Source organism: Diplotaxodon limnothrissa, linkage group LG1 (genome assembly GCF_057381915.1).
Source record: "Diplotaxodon limnothrissa isolate DT_005_m linkage group LG1, D_limnothrissa_male_GT1.1, whole genome shotgun sequence".
NCBI lineage: Eukaryota > Metazoa > Chordata > Actinopteri > Cichliformes > Cichlidae > Diplotaxodon > Diplotaxodon limnothrissa.
This window is the reverse complement of record NC_140596.1, coordinates 20699930-20718567: the sequence shown is the minus strand read 5'-3', so window position 1 is coordinate 20718567 and position 18638 is coordinate 20699930. Positions and strand designations below refer to the sequence as shown.

Here is an 18638-nt window from a genome sequence, read left to right as displayed (position 1 = left end):
AATCGCGTTCCTTTTCCTCTCCATACGGATGTATTGTAATTGGTCCAGCCCAGAGTTGATCATGACCAATTGGCCAATCCACCACCTTTCATTGTTTATACCGTTACAAAAACAAACAAACATAAAAATGAAAAATCATCATCGGCCCACCGGGCAAATGCCCGGGATGCCCAATGGCCAGTCCAGCTATGCGGTCAGCTGGTGGGTAACAGGCATCTCCGAAAACGTTAGAGCACTTATGCAAATATGTGATGTCTTGATGAATCGAGCAGGTATTTGAAGTTTACACAGCAACATTCACGCATGAAAATATCTTAAAAGTTTATTTTGTGACCCAGAAAGAGTAATATTTCAAACTCCGCCACTCTGTGTTCCTCCGCCACTGCCTCGTTTGAGTTTTGGACGAAATGGATTCTGGGATATTGCATTTTGTCATTTCGAGCTGATTGGAGACCAGAACAGCCAATCAGATTTTTTTGCATCCAAGTCTGTGATTGGCTGGTTTTGTGTCACAAATATAACGGTGTAGAGAAAGAGTTGAGCGCGCATGGGCAGAAATGTTGAGAGCGCGAGGAACACGTTGCGAGCGAGCGCAAATGCAAAAACTGAGGGGCTGCTTTTGTGTGTGTGTGTGTGTGTATGGATAATAGCAAACACTGAAATACATTTTTTGCACGCAGGAATGAATTTTGTTCACTCAAATTCAGCTTTTCTTTGCTCAAAATAAATTTCTCCTCAAAATACAACACTTGCACCTGCAAACTTTTTTTTTAGGTGTGCTCAATTTTTTTTTATACGTGCGCTCAGAATAGTGGCACAAAAATAACGCCATACCATTTAACCATCCTTTCCCCACACTCTTTATATAGTTCATTTTAAACTCTTTTGAATATTTTTGAAATAACAGTGTGCACCAACCAGCCACAACATTAAAACCGCTTGCCAAATACGATAGCTCTGCAAAACCTCTAAAGGTGTCCTCCAGGCACCAAGATGTCAGCAGCAGAGCCTTCGTTGTCGTGATCTGTAGATCACGCTATTTTTTTTCTTTCTTTCATATCCTTCCTCACTGAGATTGCGATGTGGGAAATTTTCAGGCCACACCTTGATCTGTTTATGCTTCTCAAACCATTCCAGAGCACATTTGCAGTGTCAATTCTCCTGGTGGAAGCTGAAATACAGTGAATGCATTTGCATGGTCTGCTGGAGTGTCTCGAAAGGTGACATGCTTCAACGTAACAATACACAAGATTGTTAGGAGCTAATATTCTCTGGAGTGTCACACTGCCTCTGGTGGCTTGCCGTTTTTCCATAGTGCGTCCTGCTGCTACCAGGTGAAAGAGGTGCACGCACCCAACCGTCAACAGGACTCACGATCCTGCTTATGTGCACATTGTACCAGAGACATGGGACAGGATGGCCACTGCATTAAATCACTCAGTTCCTTGTGCTTGCCCATTTCTTTCACTTCTAACACGTCTGCTCCAAGAACTTTCTGCCTAATGTGTCCCACTCCCCTCACATTTACCACTGTATTCCTTGTTATGTTGGTGGTTTCAATGTTATGGCTGATCAGTGTATATAAGCATGTTGAAGCAACATGATTTTTGCCAAAAAAATTTCCCTGTTCTATTGATTTCTTTTTTTCTCTTCTTTTTAATAAAATCTGAATACGTTTTTTTACTGTTCAGCTTTTATTGCTTATTTGCTGTCTCATTTTTATATTCCAGGAAGTTCCCTATGAAGCAGGGAGTGTCTGCATTTTATATGCAGAAAATGGTCTGCAGTTCTCTGCTTCCTAGGTCAGAAGCTTGTTTATTTTGTCTCAGCGGCTACGCTCAGTCCCCAAAATGAACACTGATAGAAAGCAAGATATAAATAAATGAAAAGTTCCCATAATTGGCATGCCTCATATTGTACAATATTATTATTGTCGAGATTTTTATTTGAGCATGCACAAAATGCTAGCAATAATGAATTTCTGTTGTTTTTGAAGTTGATTACAGTACATTGAAATAAAATATAGTGGCCTGCTCAACCTTTGTCTTCGTTTTTAGTCTTCTTGACATAACACCTCCACTGTGCTACAAATACTCCACATTTATAACTTCATCAGAATCAGATGCACATTTGTATGTAAGATCTAGTAACAACACAGTTTCTTTTTTGGATGACAACATATAAAAAAAATGTAATAAAATCAGCAACAAAAAAATTGAAACAGAGAAAAAAACTATTTTGCTGTAAAATTGGGACTACTAGCCAACATTAGTTGAGATGCCTGTATTAACTATCTAATTATTTGCACTGTAGATGCCTCTTCTCTGACCATGGAAGGCCCTCGCAGTGCTTTTTCCACCTCTTCCAGCTCCACCATGCATTCCAGTAATCTAACCAATGACCAGAAACCAGTTAAAGACAGTAATGTTGATCCAGACGACACCAGGAGTACCAAAGTGGTACCAGAGGCTGCTGGAGCAGAACGTGGAAATGGTAACGGCAGGGGCAGCGGCGAGCTAGCAGGAGGAAAAGGTGTAACAACCCAGGAAGGCCCACTGCATCACCCACTGACTCCATCAAAGCGTCGCACCGTACTGAACATCTCGCCACCTCCAGAAGATTTGTTTGATGACAGCCAAATGTCCTGCCAAGATGATGGGACCCAGGATACAGAGCAAAGTAACAGCATCTGGATGGATGAATCTCTGTCCAACTTCAGTGTGACGAGCACGCTGTCTTACAATGACAACACAGAGGTGCCACGGAAGTCCCGCAAACGTACCCCCCGTCAAAGGCCTGGCCCTAAGACGGCGCCAGCAGGGGAGGGCAGCATGGATGTGTTTGATGCAGACAGTGCCAAAGGCCCACACTTTGTCCTGTCGCAGCTAGGCCCTGACAGCAAGGGAGGACATAAAGGAAGGTTTGTACTTTTTGTATTATGATCACCAGAAATTTGTCACATGCCTCTCGACATTTCATGGAGTTGTCAAAAATATTTCCAGTGGTTTCTTCCTGATTAAAGGGAGGTTTTCCTTCCCACTGTTGCCAAAGCGATTGCTCATGGGGGTCATATCATTGTTGGGGTTTTCTGTTTTTTCTGTACTATTGTAGCACCTTGAGGCAACTGTTATTGTGATTTGGCACTATATAAATAGAATTGATTTTGAAATAAATGATGTTACATTATCAGTAAGTAAAGAAAACACATTGATTTAGGACATTGTTGACTCACTTGTTAGCTAGCTTTTTGTTCATTTAATAGTTTCCTTTGATAGTTGCACCAGCCCTTTAGTAGTTACTTGGGTACTCAGCCTTTCTCTGACTATAACTTTAAAGACCCGTTTTAATAATTTTGCTCAGCCCTCATCGTTATTGTAGAAGGAGGTAGTATCACGAAATGATACGTTGGCACACACCGACAGATGGAAATCTTTACCAAACTGATCTGGCTCTAAATTTCCCACCACACTTTGACTGAAGGAGAGCGGTTAGATCAGAGGGGAGGGAGGGGCAGGATACTGAAGTACAAACAATGGTCAGCCACAGTGAATCACAGAGCCCTTCTCAAAGACCTAGGATAAGCAGAGCAGATTAAATAAACAGATAAGGCTGAACGTTTTAGGAGCTGGGGATAGAAAATGTTTGGTTGATGGACACCCTCTGAACTCTGCATTGCTTAGAGCGCCATGGCAACTTCAGAGCAGTTTCACTGTTGTGACTGAGAGCTATGTACTGCAGCAAACCCCAGCCAATTGCATACAGATATATAATACTGTTAGGGTTCTTTTTATTTAAACTGGGGTTCTGAACCTAACATTGCTGCAAACACTTGCATGGATTAAGTTGAAGACCTTTTAATCCATCATAGGCTACATGAAAACGTTAGAATTAGAGATCATCTGCTCGTGTCTCTGTCAAATTGGTCTTTGCTGCAGTTCTGATGAACCTCAGACTACTATTCAGAAAGGAGGAACTCTCTCGATGCAGTTCCCACAAAAGAGTGAGGGGAAAGAGTTGAAGATCCTCGTCCAGCCTGAGACCCAACACAGAGCCCGCTATCTGACTGAAGGCAGCAGAGGATCCGTGAAGGACCGCACTCAGCAGGGCTTCCCTACTGTAAAGGTAATTGTAAAACCCCTCTGTAGTTAATGTTGAAATTCTACTGCTTTAGCATCCCTGTGTTTAACGTTAGCATAAGGTGAAAGTAAGTGCTGATATTGAATTTATTACTTGCAACATTTTCCAAAGAAGTTGGGGCACTCCTGGGCTTCCCTACAACTTTTTTTTTTTTTTTTAACAATACTGTATTGAACTGAGAAGACAAGTTGCTGTCATTTTGAAAGCAAAATGGTCCCTCAATTTTCATTTGAGCCTCCTAACAGATAGGCCTCTTGTGTTTTACGTATATCAAATGTTTTCTCCAAGTGATGGGTCTGGACTGTGTTCACTGACAATGATTTTGTGAAGTGTTCCACTTGTGTTCAAGTGGATATCCACGTCCTTGGGAGGATGAAATGAAGTGTCAGAGTCTGTAATATTTCATGAGACTGTTAGTTCTCACTGCTGTTCACAAATGAGGACGTTGGATGAGGAAATCAGCTCCTTCAGACTGTCAGTCACTTATCAGGAATCCAACTTTCACTTGAGTTCATGTGTGAAAACAGGGACCTAAGCTTTAAGGAGCTGTAGCTTGATGAAAAAGGAATTAAATTTTATGTACTCGCTCAGACTAAAGCTGAGCTGTAGTTAACCGACTTCAAAAGCAGACAAAAACCAGACGTTAGTCAGAACAGGCACATTGTCTTGTGTTTGATCATTCATTTGCCCAGGTTCTGCAGATGGTCACAAGGCAGCCAGAGCCCAGAAATGACAGGTGAATCCAAACTGATAAAACAATCACCAAAGCCATAAAGAACTAAAGCTGACCGATTTGCATCTGAAAGCAGAATCCAATAATAAATTAAGCTAACAATGTCCTTGAGCAAGACATTGACACCATCAATGTCAGGGCAGGTAGGTGAAGATGCACAAGTTCAGCTGAATGCACAGAACTGATTGGGCATTATATGATGGAATAGTGTAAACTGGGAGCTCATTATTAGCACAGAAGTTTCAGAAATAAGCAGTTCATAGTCCATAGTTTTGTATGAAAATGTTATGACACAGCAGATCTACAATGAGCTCCGTTTGATTGCTCATCTGTTTTTGCCTTGCACAGTTGGAGGGAGTGAGCGAGCCAGTGGTTTTGCAGGTGTTCGTTGGCACCGATGCCGGCCGCGTGAAGCCTCATGGGTTTTACCAAGCCTGCAGGGTTACTGGTCGCAACACCACAGCCTGCAAGGAGGTTGATATTGAAGGCACAACTGTTATCGAAGTGTCCCTGGATCCAAGCTCCAACATGACCCTAGCGTACGTGCTTTTAAAACTGAAATTGTGTCATTTAAGTGATAGTTGTTAGTCCTACTAAGAACATTTCCTTATAATTGCCAAAATCCTCTTGAGAGCAAGTAAACCCAAGTTAACACTGCCCCTCACTGCAGGGTGGACTGTGTTGGGATCCTGAAGCTCCGCAACGCTGATGTAGAGGCTCGCATTGGGGTGGCCGGATCAAAGAAGAAGAGCACACGTGCTCGGCTCGTGTTTCGGGTCAACATCCCCCGTCCAGATGGTTCAGTGCTTACACTACAGACTCCCTCATCTCCAATCCTGTGTAGTAAGTCATTTTTCTCATACTTTGACTGGAAATACTATGTTGTGAAGTCGGTATATTAGTTAAACCACTTAAAAAAACTTTGTGCAGAAAATTATCCAGCAAGGTTTAATTACAAGGTATTATTTACGATATTCATGTAGTTATGACAGGTTAAGTGTGCGAAAATGGGTAGCTGACCTGTAACATGCCTGTTAATAATGACTATAATAATGTAAACTGAATTTTTTTCAGCTCCTGTTTCTCCATTTTTAGAGTCAGAGATCAGGAGACTATTGTCTTCTGATATCAACATTTGGAGAGGAAGGAGACAAAGATCCCATTAGACTGAGTTGTTTAATAATGCCTACAGAATGCAGAAGTACAAAGGTGTGGTTGTTTTTATAAACAGGAAAGACGCTTAGGGCCGTAAAAAAATATCTGTGTCAGTGGATTTGGGAGAATTTGCTCTGAGAGTGGGGAGAAAGAGAGGGCAAGGACGAAACAATAGGTGTGTGAACTTCTATTGTTTACACGGAGCCAGCATACAACCCAGGGAAATATCTTTCCACGAAACAAGAAAAAACAGTAATCCTGCTTGGCATCTTAGTGTGTGTGCATGTCTGTACGTGTGCGTGTGTGGGGGCGGATATTACTCATATCATGGGGACTTAAATCTGTTTATACAGTCATATTATGGAGACTGTAACTCATGACCTGACGAGGTAGTTATAAGATTGGGTTAGATCTGAGAAAGTAATGGTTATGTTTAAGGTTGACATGGTTAATAATATCCTTTGAAGTGTGTGTGTGTGTGTGTGTGTGTGTGTAGACAATGCCCCCCAAAATCAGTGTTGAAGGTAAAGGGTATGTTAAGCATTTGCATTTACAGTTTTCTCAATACTTGGTGATCAGTTTTTCATTTTTGATAAAATATCTTTGAAATATTTATATTTACTGAAAGTTTTAATTTGAAAAGGCAAAACAAAGCTGCCAATCTCCTTAGAAATTTTTGTTTTCATATCCATCCATCCATCCATCCATCGTCATCCGCTTTGTCCGGGGTCGGGTCGCGGGGGCAGCAGCCTAAGCAAAGAGGCCCAGACCTCCCTCTCCCCAGCCACCTCCTCCAGCTTGTCCGGGGGAATACCAAGGCGTTCCCAGGCCAGCCGAGAGATATAATCTCTCCAGCGTGTCCTGGGTCTGCCCCGGGGCCTCCTCCCAGTGAGACATGCCTGGAACACCTCACCCAGGAGGCGCCCAGGGGGCATCCTTGTCAGATGCCCGAACCACCTCAGCTGGCTCCTTTCGATGTGGAGCAGCAGCTGCTCTACTCTGAGCCCCTCCCGGATGGCCGAACTTCTCACCCTATCTCTAAGGGAGAGGCCAGCCACCCTTCGGAGGAAGCTCATTTCTGCCGCTTGTATCCGCGATCTCGTTCTTTCGGTCACTACCCACAGCTCGTGGCCATAGGTGAGGGTAGGGACGTAGATCGACCGGTAAATTGAGAGCTTCGCTTTTACACTCAGCTCCCTCTTCACCACGACGGACCGGTGCAGCGTCTGCATTACTGCAGCTGCAGCCCCAATCCGTCTGTCGATCTCCGGCTCCCTTCTCCCATCACTCGCGAACAAGACCCCGAGATACTTGAACTCCTCCACTTGGGGCAGGAACTCATCCCCGACCCGGAGTGGGCACTCCACCCTTTTCCGGCTGAGAACTATGGCCTCAGATTTGGAGGTGCTGATCCTCATTCCCGCTGCTTCGCACTCGGCTGCGAACCGTTCCAGTGCGAGCTGGAGGCCTTCACCCGATGAAGCCAACAGAACCACATCATCTGCAAAAATCAGAGATGAGATTCTGAGGCCACCAAAGCGAAAGCCCTCCGCCACTTGGCTGCGCCTAGAAATCCTGTCCATAAAAATTATGAACAGAACCGGAGACAAAGGGCAGCCCTTTGTTTTCATATTAGTTTTTTGAATCACTGCTTCAGTCCTTTCAGCATGAATTTCTTTGCTGTTACTGTTAGATTTCATTTTATTTCTGCCTGGGTTGCACGTATAAATAAAACTTTAAAACATAAATGCATGACGTGTATCTGCTGTGTTTACAGCCCAGCCAGCAGGAGTGCCTGAAATACTGAAAAAGTCACTGCACAGCTGTTCAGTGAGGGGTGGAGAGGAGGTCTTCATCATTGGAAAAAACTTTCTTAAAGACACCAAAGTCATATTTCACGAGAATGCCTCTGGTCAGTAGTAAAGCTTTATGTTTTGCATGGTTATTATAGGTGAGGTCATTTCTCTGGTTGATGCTTTACATCGTTTCTGTGTTTCAGATGAGAAGTCATGGAAGGCAGAGGCTGAAATTGACATGGAGCTTTTTCACCAGGTGTGTTTTTTATCTATTTTTAATCTTTTTTGTGACAAACAATTATGGTAATGGCTAACGAGCTCAGTAGATAGATGCAGCCATTTCAGACTGGTAAGTGGCTTTAGATGTAATCATCTTAAATGGCTGCTGTTCAAAGGTTTGAGTAGTCTCATTGTGTTCTGACCTAATTACACTCCATCTTAAAGGCTATTACTGAGTGTGTCTCAACAGTCCAGTCTGAACCTTTGCTCTTGTTAAATGACATGACCAGAGCGATGAATCTGCAGCTGCCAAATGAAAGTATTCACATTTTGCTAAGACCTTGACACCCTCATAAACCAGTTTTACAGTTATCTGAAGTTGTGATGTGTATTGTTTGGAAAGGCTGAACAAACATGATTGAATGAACCAACTCGGCTAACTATGCTTTGATGATTTGAAAGATAATTTGGCATTACTTTGGTCGGTTAATGGTCTTCTGTGCTTCTTCATTATTGAGCCAAGTTTTACCGCCACCAGCTGCTGGTAGCTGGAAGTGCTACTGTCATTGATATTTAGTTGACATGGCTGCATGTTAGTGGCTAACACATCTGCCTCAGACACAATCAGATCCCAGGGTCAAGGCTGGAATGCTAGTGGACTCAAAGTGCTGGTCCCAAGCTTGGATAAATGGGAGGGTTGCATGTAGGATTAATATTAATAGCAAAATAATATCAATATCTGGTAGCTGCAAATCCATCGTCTACAGCGAGAGTAAGAAATATGATTTCAGGGCTCGCAAAATCGCTAGCCCGACGTCCCGGGGCTAGCGATTTTTCCAGTCGGGCTACCAAAATCTATCTCTGCCCTGCCCGTCGGGCTATTGTAGGAAGGAAAAATATATGCCAATGCTTTTGCATTCTTTCAGAAATGTAGCTGGGTAATTATGTCATTGGCATCGGTGAGCCACTGTCAATATGTGACATATTGAAATCGCGTTTGAATTTGCGCTTGTTTTTTGCTTTCACTTTGCAATCGCGCGAACTGTGTATAGAGAGCGACAGCACTGATTGGTGAGTGATGATAATTTGCGCACCAATTCCTCTGACATCGTCTTATCAATCGTTAGCTTACTATGCAAACATGACAAGTGAAATCTCCCGCAGCAAGCTTAAACATATGAGAGGTTGATTGAGCAGAGAATCGCTGACCGTTATGTGTGTGTATGTAAAAGCAGCAGGATATATATTTTAGTTCTGCTGAGCCAAATAAGAGAGGTCAGGGTGAAGAAGTGACAGCCAAAGAAAAGCTTACCACAAAACGGAAAAGTTATGACAAATCAGACTATAAGGCAAAAAGAAAGTGCAGCTTTATGGTTTCATGGACAAAAGAATTTCTGTGGCTGCAATATGACGAGCTAAATAACCAGGGCTGCACATAAGTGGTCCGCAGGTGCGCATTCGCTGTCAAAATAAAAAACGCGCACAAGATATGAAGTTGCAACGCGTGTTTGCATACATAAGATTTTCTGGAGGAGGACAGACATTTGTTTAGAACTCTTAAAGATGTCGAAGAAGCTCCTTTAAGCAATTACTTTGGTGTTCCTCCACCTCCAAAGAAATGTCAGAAGGAGTCCGAACCACAAAAGAAGCGCGTATTCTCAGAAAAGTGGTTGCAGGAGGTGAGCTGGCTTCAAACAAATGATGAACGCACAGAGATGTGGTGCGGAATGTGCCGTGAAAATCCCACTCTAGCGGACAAAAACAGTGCTTTTTATATGGACGCAAACGCGCGTTGCAACTTCTTATCTGGTGCGCGTCTTTTATTTTGACAAGGAATGCGCACATGCGGACCACTTATGTGCACCCGTGTAAATAACATAATGTTCTGCCGGGTGTGTTGTTGGTTTTCTCTCGATTTCTGAGTCGACAAGCGCCTTTGTTACTGGGACCAGTCATTTTAAGAAAGGCCCCCATTAGAACCCATGAGAAATGCAAGAAATGCATTATTGCTCAGTCTGCAATATCTTTCCCAGAACAAACACCAATTGCAAATAACATACTAAAAATAAACCTGAAAAATCTGTTTAGAACAGCGTACTATGTTGCAAAGAGTGAACTACCACTGGCAAAATTTAGCAGTCTTTGCAAACTTCAAAAAGCAAATGGCCTCGATCTTGGTTCCACTTGTCTCTTACCCGTGACTTCAGCGGAAATTTCAAAGTCAGGATCTGACACAGACTGATTCATGTCCTACACAGTTCTTACAAGTTCATAGAAATTTCTGTTCAATTAGAACCAAGTATTTGAGTTGATGATTGTAATTTTTATACAATGTTGTAATTTGTTTTTCAACATTTTTTTGATTAATGTTTTGTTTCCTTTACAATATTATACTTTAATGTATAATATTGTAAAGGAAACAAAACAGGAAACAAAACATCAATCAAAAAATTGCTCTCTTTTTTTATTCGGGCTACTTACATTTATTTTGGGCTACCAAAAACTGAAGAGTCCCTGCCCGAAGGGCTACCAGGGATTTTGAAATTTTGAGAGCCCTGGATTTATTGCCCATTTATATTTGGTGTCACTGTGATGTCAGATGTGTCATAGAAATCTCTATAGCAGAATGCTGAAGTTGGGTAGTCTTATTGTTGTAGTCGTGTTTGCTGATGATTTTTTTTGTTTATCATCCCAAAGAATCACCTGATAGTAAAGGTTCCTCCCTACCAGAACCAAGTCATCACATCTAAAGTGTGTGTAGGAATCTACGTGGTGACGAATGCTGGGAGATCCCATGACGTTCAGCCATTTACTTACACTCCAGATCCAGGTTTGTTTGAATCCGTTTCACACTAATTCACATGAAGTGTGTCCTTTTTACAATCGGCTGATAGAAAGATGACCATGAAAATGTAATCGGGATTCTGGTAACCTTGCATGTAGCCTTCAGATTACTGGGTCATTTCCCACACATGGCTGATTAGATTTACTGACTGGTACCAAAGCAGACCAACCTAGTTAGAAAATAAAGCTGGATTGTATTTAACACCCCAGACACACAGGCCAAATTTTCACTCTCTAGGTGTTTGGCCTTGAGGAATACACATTCTTTTCCTGGTGACCGATGGTTGCCAGGGGTTCGCAAACCAGTCTATCAGCCTGTGTGATTGGGCCTTAAAAACTTTTTTGTTTTAATATATAATTATGCTTTTATGAATGTTCTTGTGTACAGTAGTCATAAGACTTACATCACTTCTTTGTTGAGTATATCAATATATTGTCATTGTTATTTTAGCAGTCATTACCTTTTAAATTGTCTCTTTACTAGTTAATTTGATATCCTTTTAGTCCTCTGGGTAAAACACTGTAAGGTGTGACAAAGTAACTAAACTAAAATTTAGTAAGCAATTTAATTAGCTGTCCACTCACATCATATGTAGCTTTACTTAACTAACATTTTTGCTGTGCATTGATTTTTGTCATTTTGCTGACACTTGCAGCAACAATCGATGTTCCTGTGAAGAAAGAGTTGCCTTCTCCAGTGAAGACGTGTTCTTTTGATGAGCAAATTAAAGGTTATTTTTTATTTATTTAAATTTTTTAACAAAGACACCAAGGTTTCCTATATATAGTAAAGTGAATACATGGAAAAAAATGTAATGTAATCCTTGCTACTCGTACGGTTGTAGATAGATCCCTGATGCCTTTGTTGTCTTTAGTAAAGAGAGAAGATGTCACTCCAATGGAGGTGACAAGCAACCTTCAGTCTTCAGGAGTATTTAAGGTGAAGCTTTTATCTTATATGTTGCTTTCATAATTTGTTTTAAAGTCAAGTCGTTCAGTTCGTTCATGTTTTATTGTCCCTGAAATAAAGCATAAAGGTAGTATTCTGTGTTTTGAAAAAGAGAATAACAGTGATGCATAACTGAAAAGCAAAGTGAAGCACATCTTTTGTGTTCTGTTTTGTGGGTTATCAGCAGACTGGTGATCTGTGCCCAGCCCAGCAGAACTCTGATATGACGGCAGGACATCTAAATAAAAACAGAGTATTCTCCAGCAACCTGTCTCAGCCTGCAGGTGATCCTGACAAAGGCCAGGCGCCTGTTTTTACCAGCGCTGAGCCCTTAAGCACCATCCAGAAGCAGGACATTGTTGCGGGCAGCTCGTTCTCTGTGCCTGCAGACTCTCTGCTTCAGCAAGGATCACAGCAGTTCCTTTTGGAGACCAGAGATGGCCTCAGGCAGGAGAGGCCAGGTGTCAGTTCTGGAGCTGTGGGAAGGTTGTGTGGGGAACCTGCATCTCAACCGCAGCAGCTGCCACTCTTTCCTCCAGATGAAGTAGCCCAGCTGGAAGAAGCAGTGAGACAACTAAAAGCCAAAGGATACTGTAACTTATCACTTCAATCTGACAACCCTATAACCAAACAGCAGCAGCAACACATCCAGCATCAGCAACAGATCCAAAAACAGCAAATTCAGCAGCAGCAACAGCAGCAGCAGGTTATGGAGAATCTGCAGCAGCAGCTGTTTCAGTCACAGATGCAGATGCACTGTGCCATGTTTCAGGATGCATCCCAGGCCAAGAATGGAGAGCTTCAGGTCTCATCACCAGGTGTGGTGACTAACCAGGGATCACTTTTCCAGCCGGACCAGCAACAGCAACAACAGCAACAACAACAGCAGCAGCAACAGCAGGCAGCTCTTTTTCAGCAGGCAAATGATCTTCTTTCTATCCAGACAAACTTCCTCCAGCAGACCCCATCTCACTCTTCACCACCGATGTTTCACAATCCCAGCACTCTGGCAGAAACGCAGGATCCACAGGGGGCGCTGTTTCAAAAAGCCTCCCAGGAACAGGTCCAGGCTGCACTCTTCCAAAGCACCATGACAGTGCTACAGTCTCCAGAGCAGCAAGCCTCATCCCCTGGACTCTTCCTCCCCCAGACCTCTATGTCCAATCAGCTTTCAAACAACAGTTCCCAGCAACAGCAGCAGCAACAGCAGCAGCAGCTGGCCTTCCTTAGCGCTTTACAATCTTCTTCCCCTGAACCACAGTCAGTATTTCAGACCCAGATCTCCCCCATCCAGCAGAGAAGCCCCATGGAGCAGGAGCAACCATCTCAGCCTCAACACCACACACAGCCAGCCCAGCAGGCCACCCTGTTTCAGAACATCTCCCCACATTCATCTACAAATTCACTTTCTCCAGGCCAGCAGCAGCAGCAACAGCAGGCTGGCTTGCTGTTTTGCAGCAACACACTTTCCACACCAGACCAGGGCTCTAGCATCCTTTTCAGTAACCAAGGCCAAATGCCTCCTTTGACCAACAACAGTCTAGTTTCTCAAGAGCCCCAAAACACCCCTCTGCCCTTTTCTCAAGCCAACATGGTGACGGTAACCCAGCAAGATCGCCCAGAACCCATGACCTTAGGGAACCCTACTGAACCACCACAGCAAGCCATGTTTCAGGAGCAACAACCTATGCAGCTGGGGAACAGCAGCAACAGAGAGGAGCAGCCTGTGGGTCTCTTCATGCCTCAGTCCACTATGGCCTCTCTGCAGGGGGGTCTGGCCGCTCAGGAGCTTGCACAATCAGCCGTGTTTGCCTCACAGAATGGCGTGGCAAACCTCCAGACAACTACGTCCTCCCCTGTTCAACAGCCAGGATCTCTGTTTCAAACAGCTGTGAGTGGGAGCGTCAATCAATCCAGCCAGCCTCAACAAGCTGGCCTCTTCCTTTTCGGTATCCAGAACGGTAAGGAATTTATTAGGCAAGTGCACGTTGTTGAAACTGCTGAAATGACTCAAAGTGAGAAGTGAGGAACAAGATTATCACTTAGTTACTTTTAGTTCACTCTGGTTGCTCTCATTAGAGTTGTTTCCAGATGCAGCAAACAGCTGTTTATGGCAAGAAAAGATACAGTTAGTAATTAGCTGGTAAACCTAAAGGAGTATTACATAGTCAAAAAGCCCATTTTTCTTCTTCATTATTTAGCAGAGCTAAAAAGAAGCTTCGTTGAGTGATGAGACTCACAACTTTGACTACTGAGCATTGCTTCGTATCTATTCAGTAGATTCACCACATCAACTTAAAGCGTGATAGAAAGTTAATGTGTTCATTGCATAGACAAGGGCTAGGCAACTCCAGGCTGTGTTGGATCAAGGACACATCTAAAACCTGCAGGACACCAGTACTCGAGGCCTGGACTTGCCTACCCCTGGCATAGACTGTATCTCTATGTATCACTACTTGTTTCTGCTGCCCTCAAGTGGCAAAAATGAGTTACTTCAGATTAAATTTCACATGTCTGTGAAATACCAGTATTAGAATTTATCCTTTTTATTTTTATTAATGTTCATCTTTAACATATTTGTAAAGTTGTTTTTTTTTTATCCCCATCCTTTAATTGTCCAATAAAAGAAAAACAAAACACAATTTTTAAGTCTGATTTATAGGTTGCAAATTGGCAAGAATTGAGTACAGTCAAATCTGGATTGTGAGGACTCATTATTGACAGTAAAGTAGTGTCTCCACTTTTCATTCAAATTTATGACCAAAGCATAAGTAATTAATAATCTGTTCACTGCTTACTTTATTCAAGGGCCTGTGGTTTGTTATTTTCTTGACTGTGGTTCCTGTTGAGTCATGAAGCTCTTTCTGTTCCTTCCTTGCAGAATGCGGCCAGTTGATGGAAACTCCTGGAAACACGCTGTCAGATCAGATAATAGCAATCAGCCAGTCTGGTCAGAACCAGAGAGAGAGTGAAGCGCACATCCAGTCCCTGCTCAGCCAGTCCCTCTCTCAGTCTGGCACTGTGCCGAACACCATGTCTGCCTCTCAGAACATGGAGAAGATTGACGATCTGCTGGTCAGCCTGCAGGAGCCGGGCAGCAACATAACTCGTTCCTACTAATTGAATGCAGGTTTATAACTTTTTCTATTTGTAGGTCCAAATATTGTCTCTTAGGAATTTTATGTAAGTTAAACCTTTAAAATTAACCCTCAGTGATGTGTTTATTTGTGGTCACTTCATGTTTTGTTTTTTTCTGAACTATATGCATATGATTTGGTCTTCTTTTAAGGGTGTGTTAGGAAAGAACAGTTAAGATGAGCTAAAGATTTTATAGTGATCATGAAGATAAAGTGGACAAATTAATATTCGGATAACTAAAAGAAATGAAACATAAACATCTCTAACTCAATGACTGAATGGCTGAAAATGGCAATGGACTCCAGAGAAGGAAACTTCCGTGAAACTTTGAAAGATGTTGAATTTAGACCTCGGGAAAGACACTAACCAGCAATCCTTGGAATTTGTTAGAGTTCTATCTGTAAGTAGAATTTCACTAATGTTATTTGCAGTATCTTTTAGTTCTTGTGGTGTTTTCACAAATCACATTCTTTTTTTTTTCCTTTTTTAAAAACTTTTGTATTTTGGTTGCACGGAGCATGGATTGTGTGACACAGTGAGAGGAGTGCGGTATGTAGGGGTTGAAGGGGTTTTAGTTCAAGGACCACATGAAATCAGTTTGATTTCATTTCAGTGGGTGTTAGGGCAGTTCAATCACTGAACTTCAACTTTAAAAAGTTTAATAAACATAAGTTAATGAATCCTCCATTTTTCAAAAAGAAAACAAGAACCAACAGTCTGAGATGTTTTTGGTTTAACCTCAGTGTAGCATGACAGGCCATGAGTTATTTCTTTTTCAAGAGGGAGTTGGTTTAGACAGCCACTCTCATTAGTTGGATGATTTTTAATTACTTTTAACTACTGCTATTAAAAAAAACAACAGACTGAAGAGACCACAGATTGTGCAAGTTCTACAGTTTGTTAAAGTCTTTGAGTGGGCTGAATTGGCTCCTCTGCCCTCATGTTTGACTCCCCTGGTAGGTAGCTTCTGTTGAGTCATGTGATCCAACAGTGTAGAAAATGTGAAAGAAGGCTGGAGCAGGCAGAGAAATGAGAGACAAAGGACGAGCTGTAAAAACGAATACACACTAATCTTATGTAATATCGCAATTAAGTTTTGTTTGTTTGTGGGTAATATTTCATTGTTGTAGCAGCAAGCTTGCACCCGATAGTGTAAATAAATCCGCTTTAGTTGTCTTTGTCACAAAGTGACTTTGGTTTCATCGATGATGGAAGCTCAGATGCTCACTAGGTGTGCTGTACTTTTCTGTGTTATATTTTGCTGCAAATCAGTCTTGTCAAGGCCAGTTGAGTAGACTGATGATGTGAAACACACACCAGTCAGCCACAATAATAAAACCTTCAATAGTTTAATGCAGTTTATCGCCCCGCTGGGAGAACTTGGTTCCTGACATTCATGAGGATAACTGGACCTGTTGTTTGACCAGCGTGAATACAGCTCAAGGAACATCACGCTTCCCAGATCCCAGTGATGTCAAGCATCGACAGTTTGAGCTGGAACAAGCCTGGTCTACGGACTCCTCAATTTACTACCGACCAAGTCCAGAAGGATCCTCGCCACCAGAGATCAGGACTCCGCCAGAGGTGTTCTTGAGGGACCCATGCAATATTAGGAAGATGGGTTTTAATGTTGTGGCTGATCAGTGTCTTTTTGAGTATGAAATACTTTGCAGTATCCACCACAGTGTACAGGCTTTGTAATGACGGCGTGACAAAATTTAAGGCATTAAAAAAAAAAAAATCATCACCAGGAGGCAGCAAGTTTGCCTGAAGCTGCCTCTTCTGCATTGTTTACAGTGAATATGAATATGGATCATAAAAACAAATTACCACGAGAGTCTGATTTAAGCCAGTATCGCTAAATGTGTCCAAATTAGTTACTGTATAACAAAAATGTTTTATAACAGTGTGAATTTTTGACATCTATGTTACAACTGTCACTGTTCATTCACAGAAAAAGCTAAAACATTATTAGTCCTTTATTTTATTTATCCAGGTAAAAATTCTCATTGAGATTAAAAATCTAATTTCCAAGAGAGACCTGGCATCGTACTAACATATTAGAATCCTAAAAGCTGTGCTGGAAAACTGGACAAATCAGGAAAAACTTACATTACCTGCATTAAAATGTTAAATGCTAACTTCAGATGACCTATATCTCGTATATGTACATGCACCTAGAGCAGAATATATTATATGTAGAATATATATATTATATTTTTATTGTGTGCTTTAGTGTCATTTTGTTGGTGTCATTCTGCGGCAGGCACGCATGAACAGGAGTAGTAGTCTTTTTTCTTTTTTTTTAAAGCCTTTCCAGCAGGTTATTAATGTGATTGATTCAGTGAATGTTGAAAAAGCAGCAGCATTCACTAATGCTACTGCACATCTCATCCAGGATAGTGTAGTAACATGCACGAATAGAGCCCGCTACGTATGTTTTCTTGTAAATGGATACTGTACAGTTTGGATACTGTACTGTACAGTTCATGTCGCCGTAAGCAGTTTGCCAGTGACCTCTGGACCAAAGGTTGACTCAAATCTTGCTCTGAATGAATCCAGGAATGATGGAAGGCCAGTTTTATGGCTCATGAGTTTTTATTCTCTTTTTACAGGCTTGCATTTTAGCTTTAAGATCAGCGTAGTTTTTTTTTTCTCTTCCTTTACAGAATTTACAGATTTTATTTTTAGATATTGTTCTACTGTTCACGCTTTCCCCCTCAATGTCATGTCTAATTTCCCTTTAAAGTGTGTGCACGAACAAGGTGCTGGTCTCTGATAGGATAGGCCCCGTTTTACGCCTCGTTGTTGCCGTGTTTTCTGTGTATAGTTTGTCAGAAGTACATCAACGCCGCTACATTTTATACGCTTTCAAATCTGATTTAGCTGTCGGTTAGGATGGAGACGATGTAAACAGGGCGTAAGTTGGAAGAGTTGGAGTGGTTTTTAAAGGGACCCGATTCCTGAAGAAAACCCGTCTTTGGAGAAAAGAGCTTTCTGAGACTGGCTTTCTTCAATTTGTGACTTTGTTTAATAACTAATATTTCCAGTGTTGAATATTTATGATTTAATTTCCTTTTGTTTGTAGATACTAATTCTTTTTTTTTATCAGTTTAGTACTTGTGCCTCTTTTCAGAGAAGTATATCTTAATTTATTTGTGTGTTGGTTAGTCTCCAAATTGTAATCGCAGCTGTGTTTCTAACTTCGTGAATGACACAGTTCGTGATTCGGCAGCCACCCCCCAAAGAGACATGCACACATGCTGATACAGGCACCTTGCGATGGATATTTCCGTGCACAGTTCCTTCTGTGACTTGCAGAAGTTGTAGTTACACCTTTAAGCTGACGTCACATGTTTATTTATGGTTTGTAATTAGACCGAAGGTCCGATGTGACCAAATACTTAAAAACAGGGCAACAGTATTTTTACAATGAAAATCATCCTAAATGTGCATCATGGTTGTAAAAGTGTCATTTTGAGACACAGTGAATGAATGGTACACATAAGGGGGAGGTGATTACTTTTTTTTTTTTTTTGGGGGGGGGGGGTAGTAGTTTCCTCAGTTGTGTATATTATGTGTAATTGTTGATCAGATATGAGTGTGTTTCCCTCATTTACACCGTCGTGTATGGAAAACAAGAGGGAGGTTTTTGTTTTATTTTGAA

The 18638-nt window shown here is 41.9% G+C and overlaps 1 protein-coding gene across 7 annotated transcripts in view; it reads left to right on the top strand.

Moving 5' to 3' along the window:
* The window catches only part of nfat5b (nuclear factor of activated T cells 5b), a 43219-nt gene extending 24691 nt beyond the window's left edge, over positions 1–18528 (top strand). For 2 of the 7 annotated variants that reach the window (XM_085377609.1, XM_085377547.1), the window contains exons 2-13: positions 1731–1802; positions 2314–2920; positions 3936–4122; positions 5219–5409; positions 5541–5713; positions 7803–7937; positions 8025–8077; positions 10738–10870; positions 11541–11615; positions 11760–11824; positions 12018–13794; positions 14715–18528. In XM_085377609.1, the coding sequence (XP_085233735.1) occupies positions 2331–2920; positions 3936–4122; positions 5219–5409; positions 5541–5713; positions 7803–7937; positions 8025–8077; positions 10738–10870; positions 11541–11615; positions 11760–11824; positions 12018–13794; positions 14715–14953 (3618 nt within the window). In that variant the 5' untranslated portion in view covers positions 1731–1802; positions 2314–2330 and the 3' untranslated portion in view covers positions 14954–18528. Of the gene's footprint in view, positions 1–826; positions 1803–2313; positions 2921–3935; positions 4123–5218; positions 5410–5540; positions 5714–7802; positions 7938–8024; positions 8078–10737; positions 10871–11540; positions 11616–11759; positions 11825–12017; positions 13795–14714 lie in introns of those variants that run through there. The other 5 variants (XM_085377398.1, XM_085377230.1, XM_085377317.1 and 2 more) reach the window with 3 other exon arrangements.
* Positions 18529–18638: the final 110 nt, after the last annotated feature.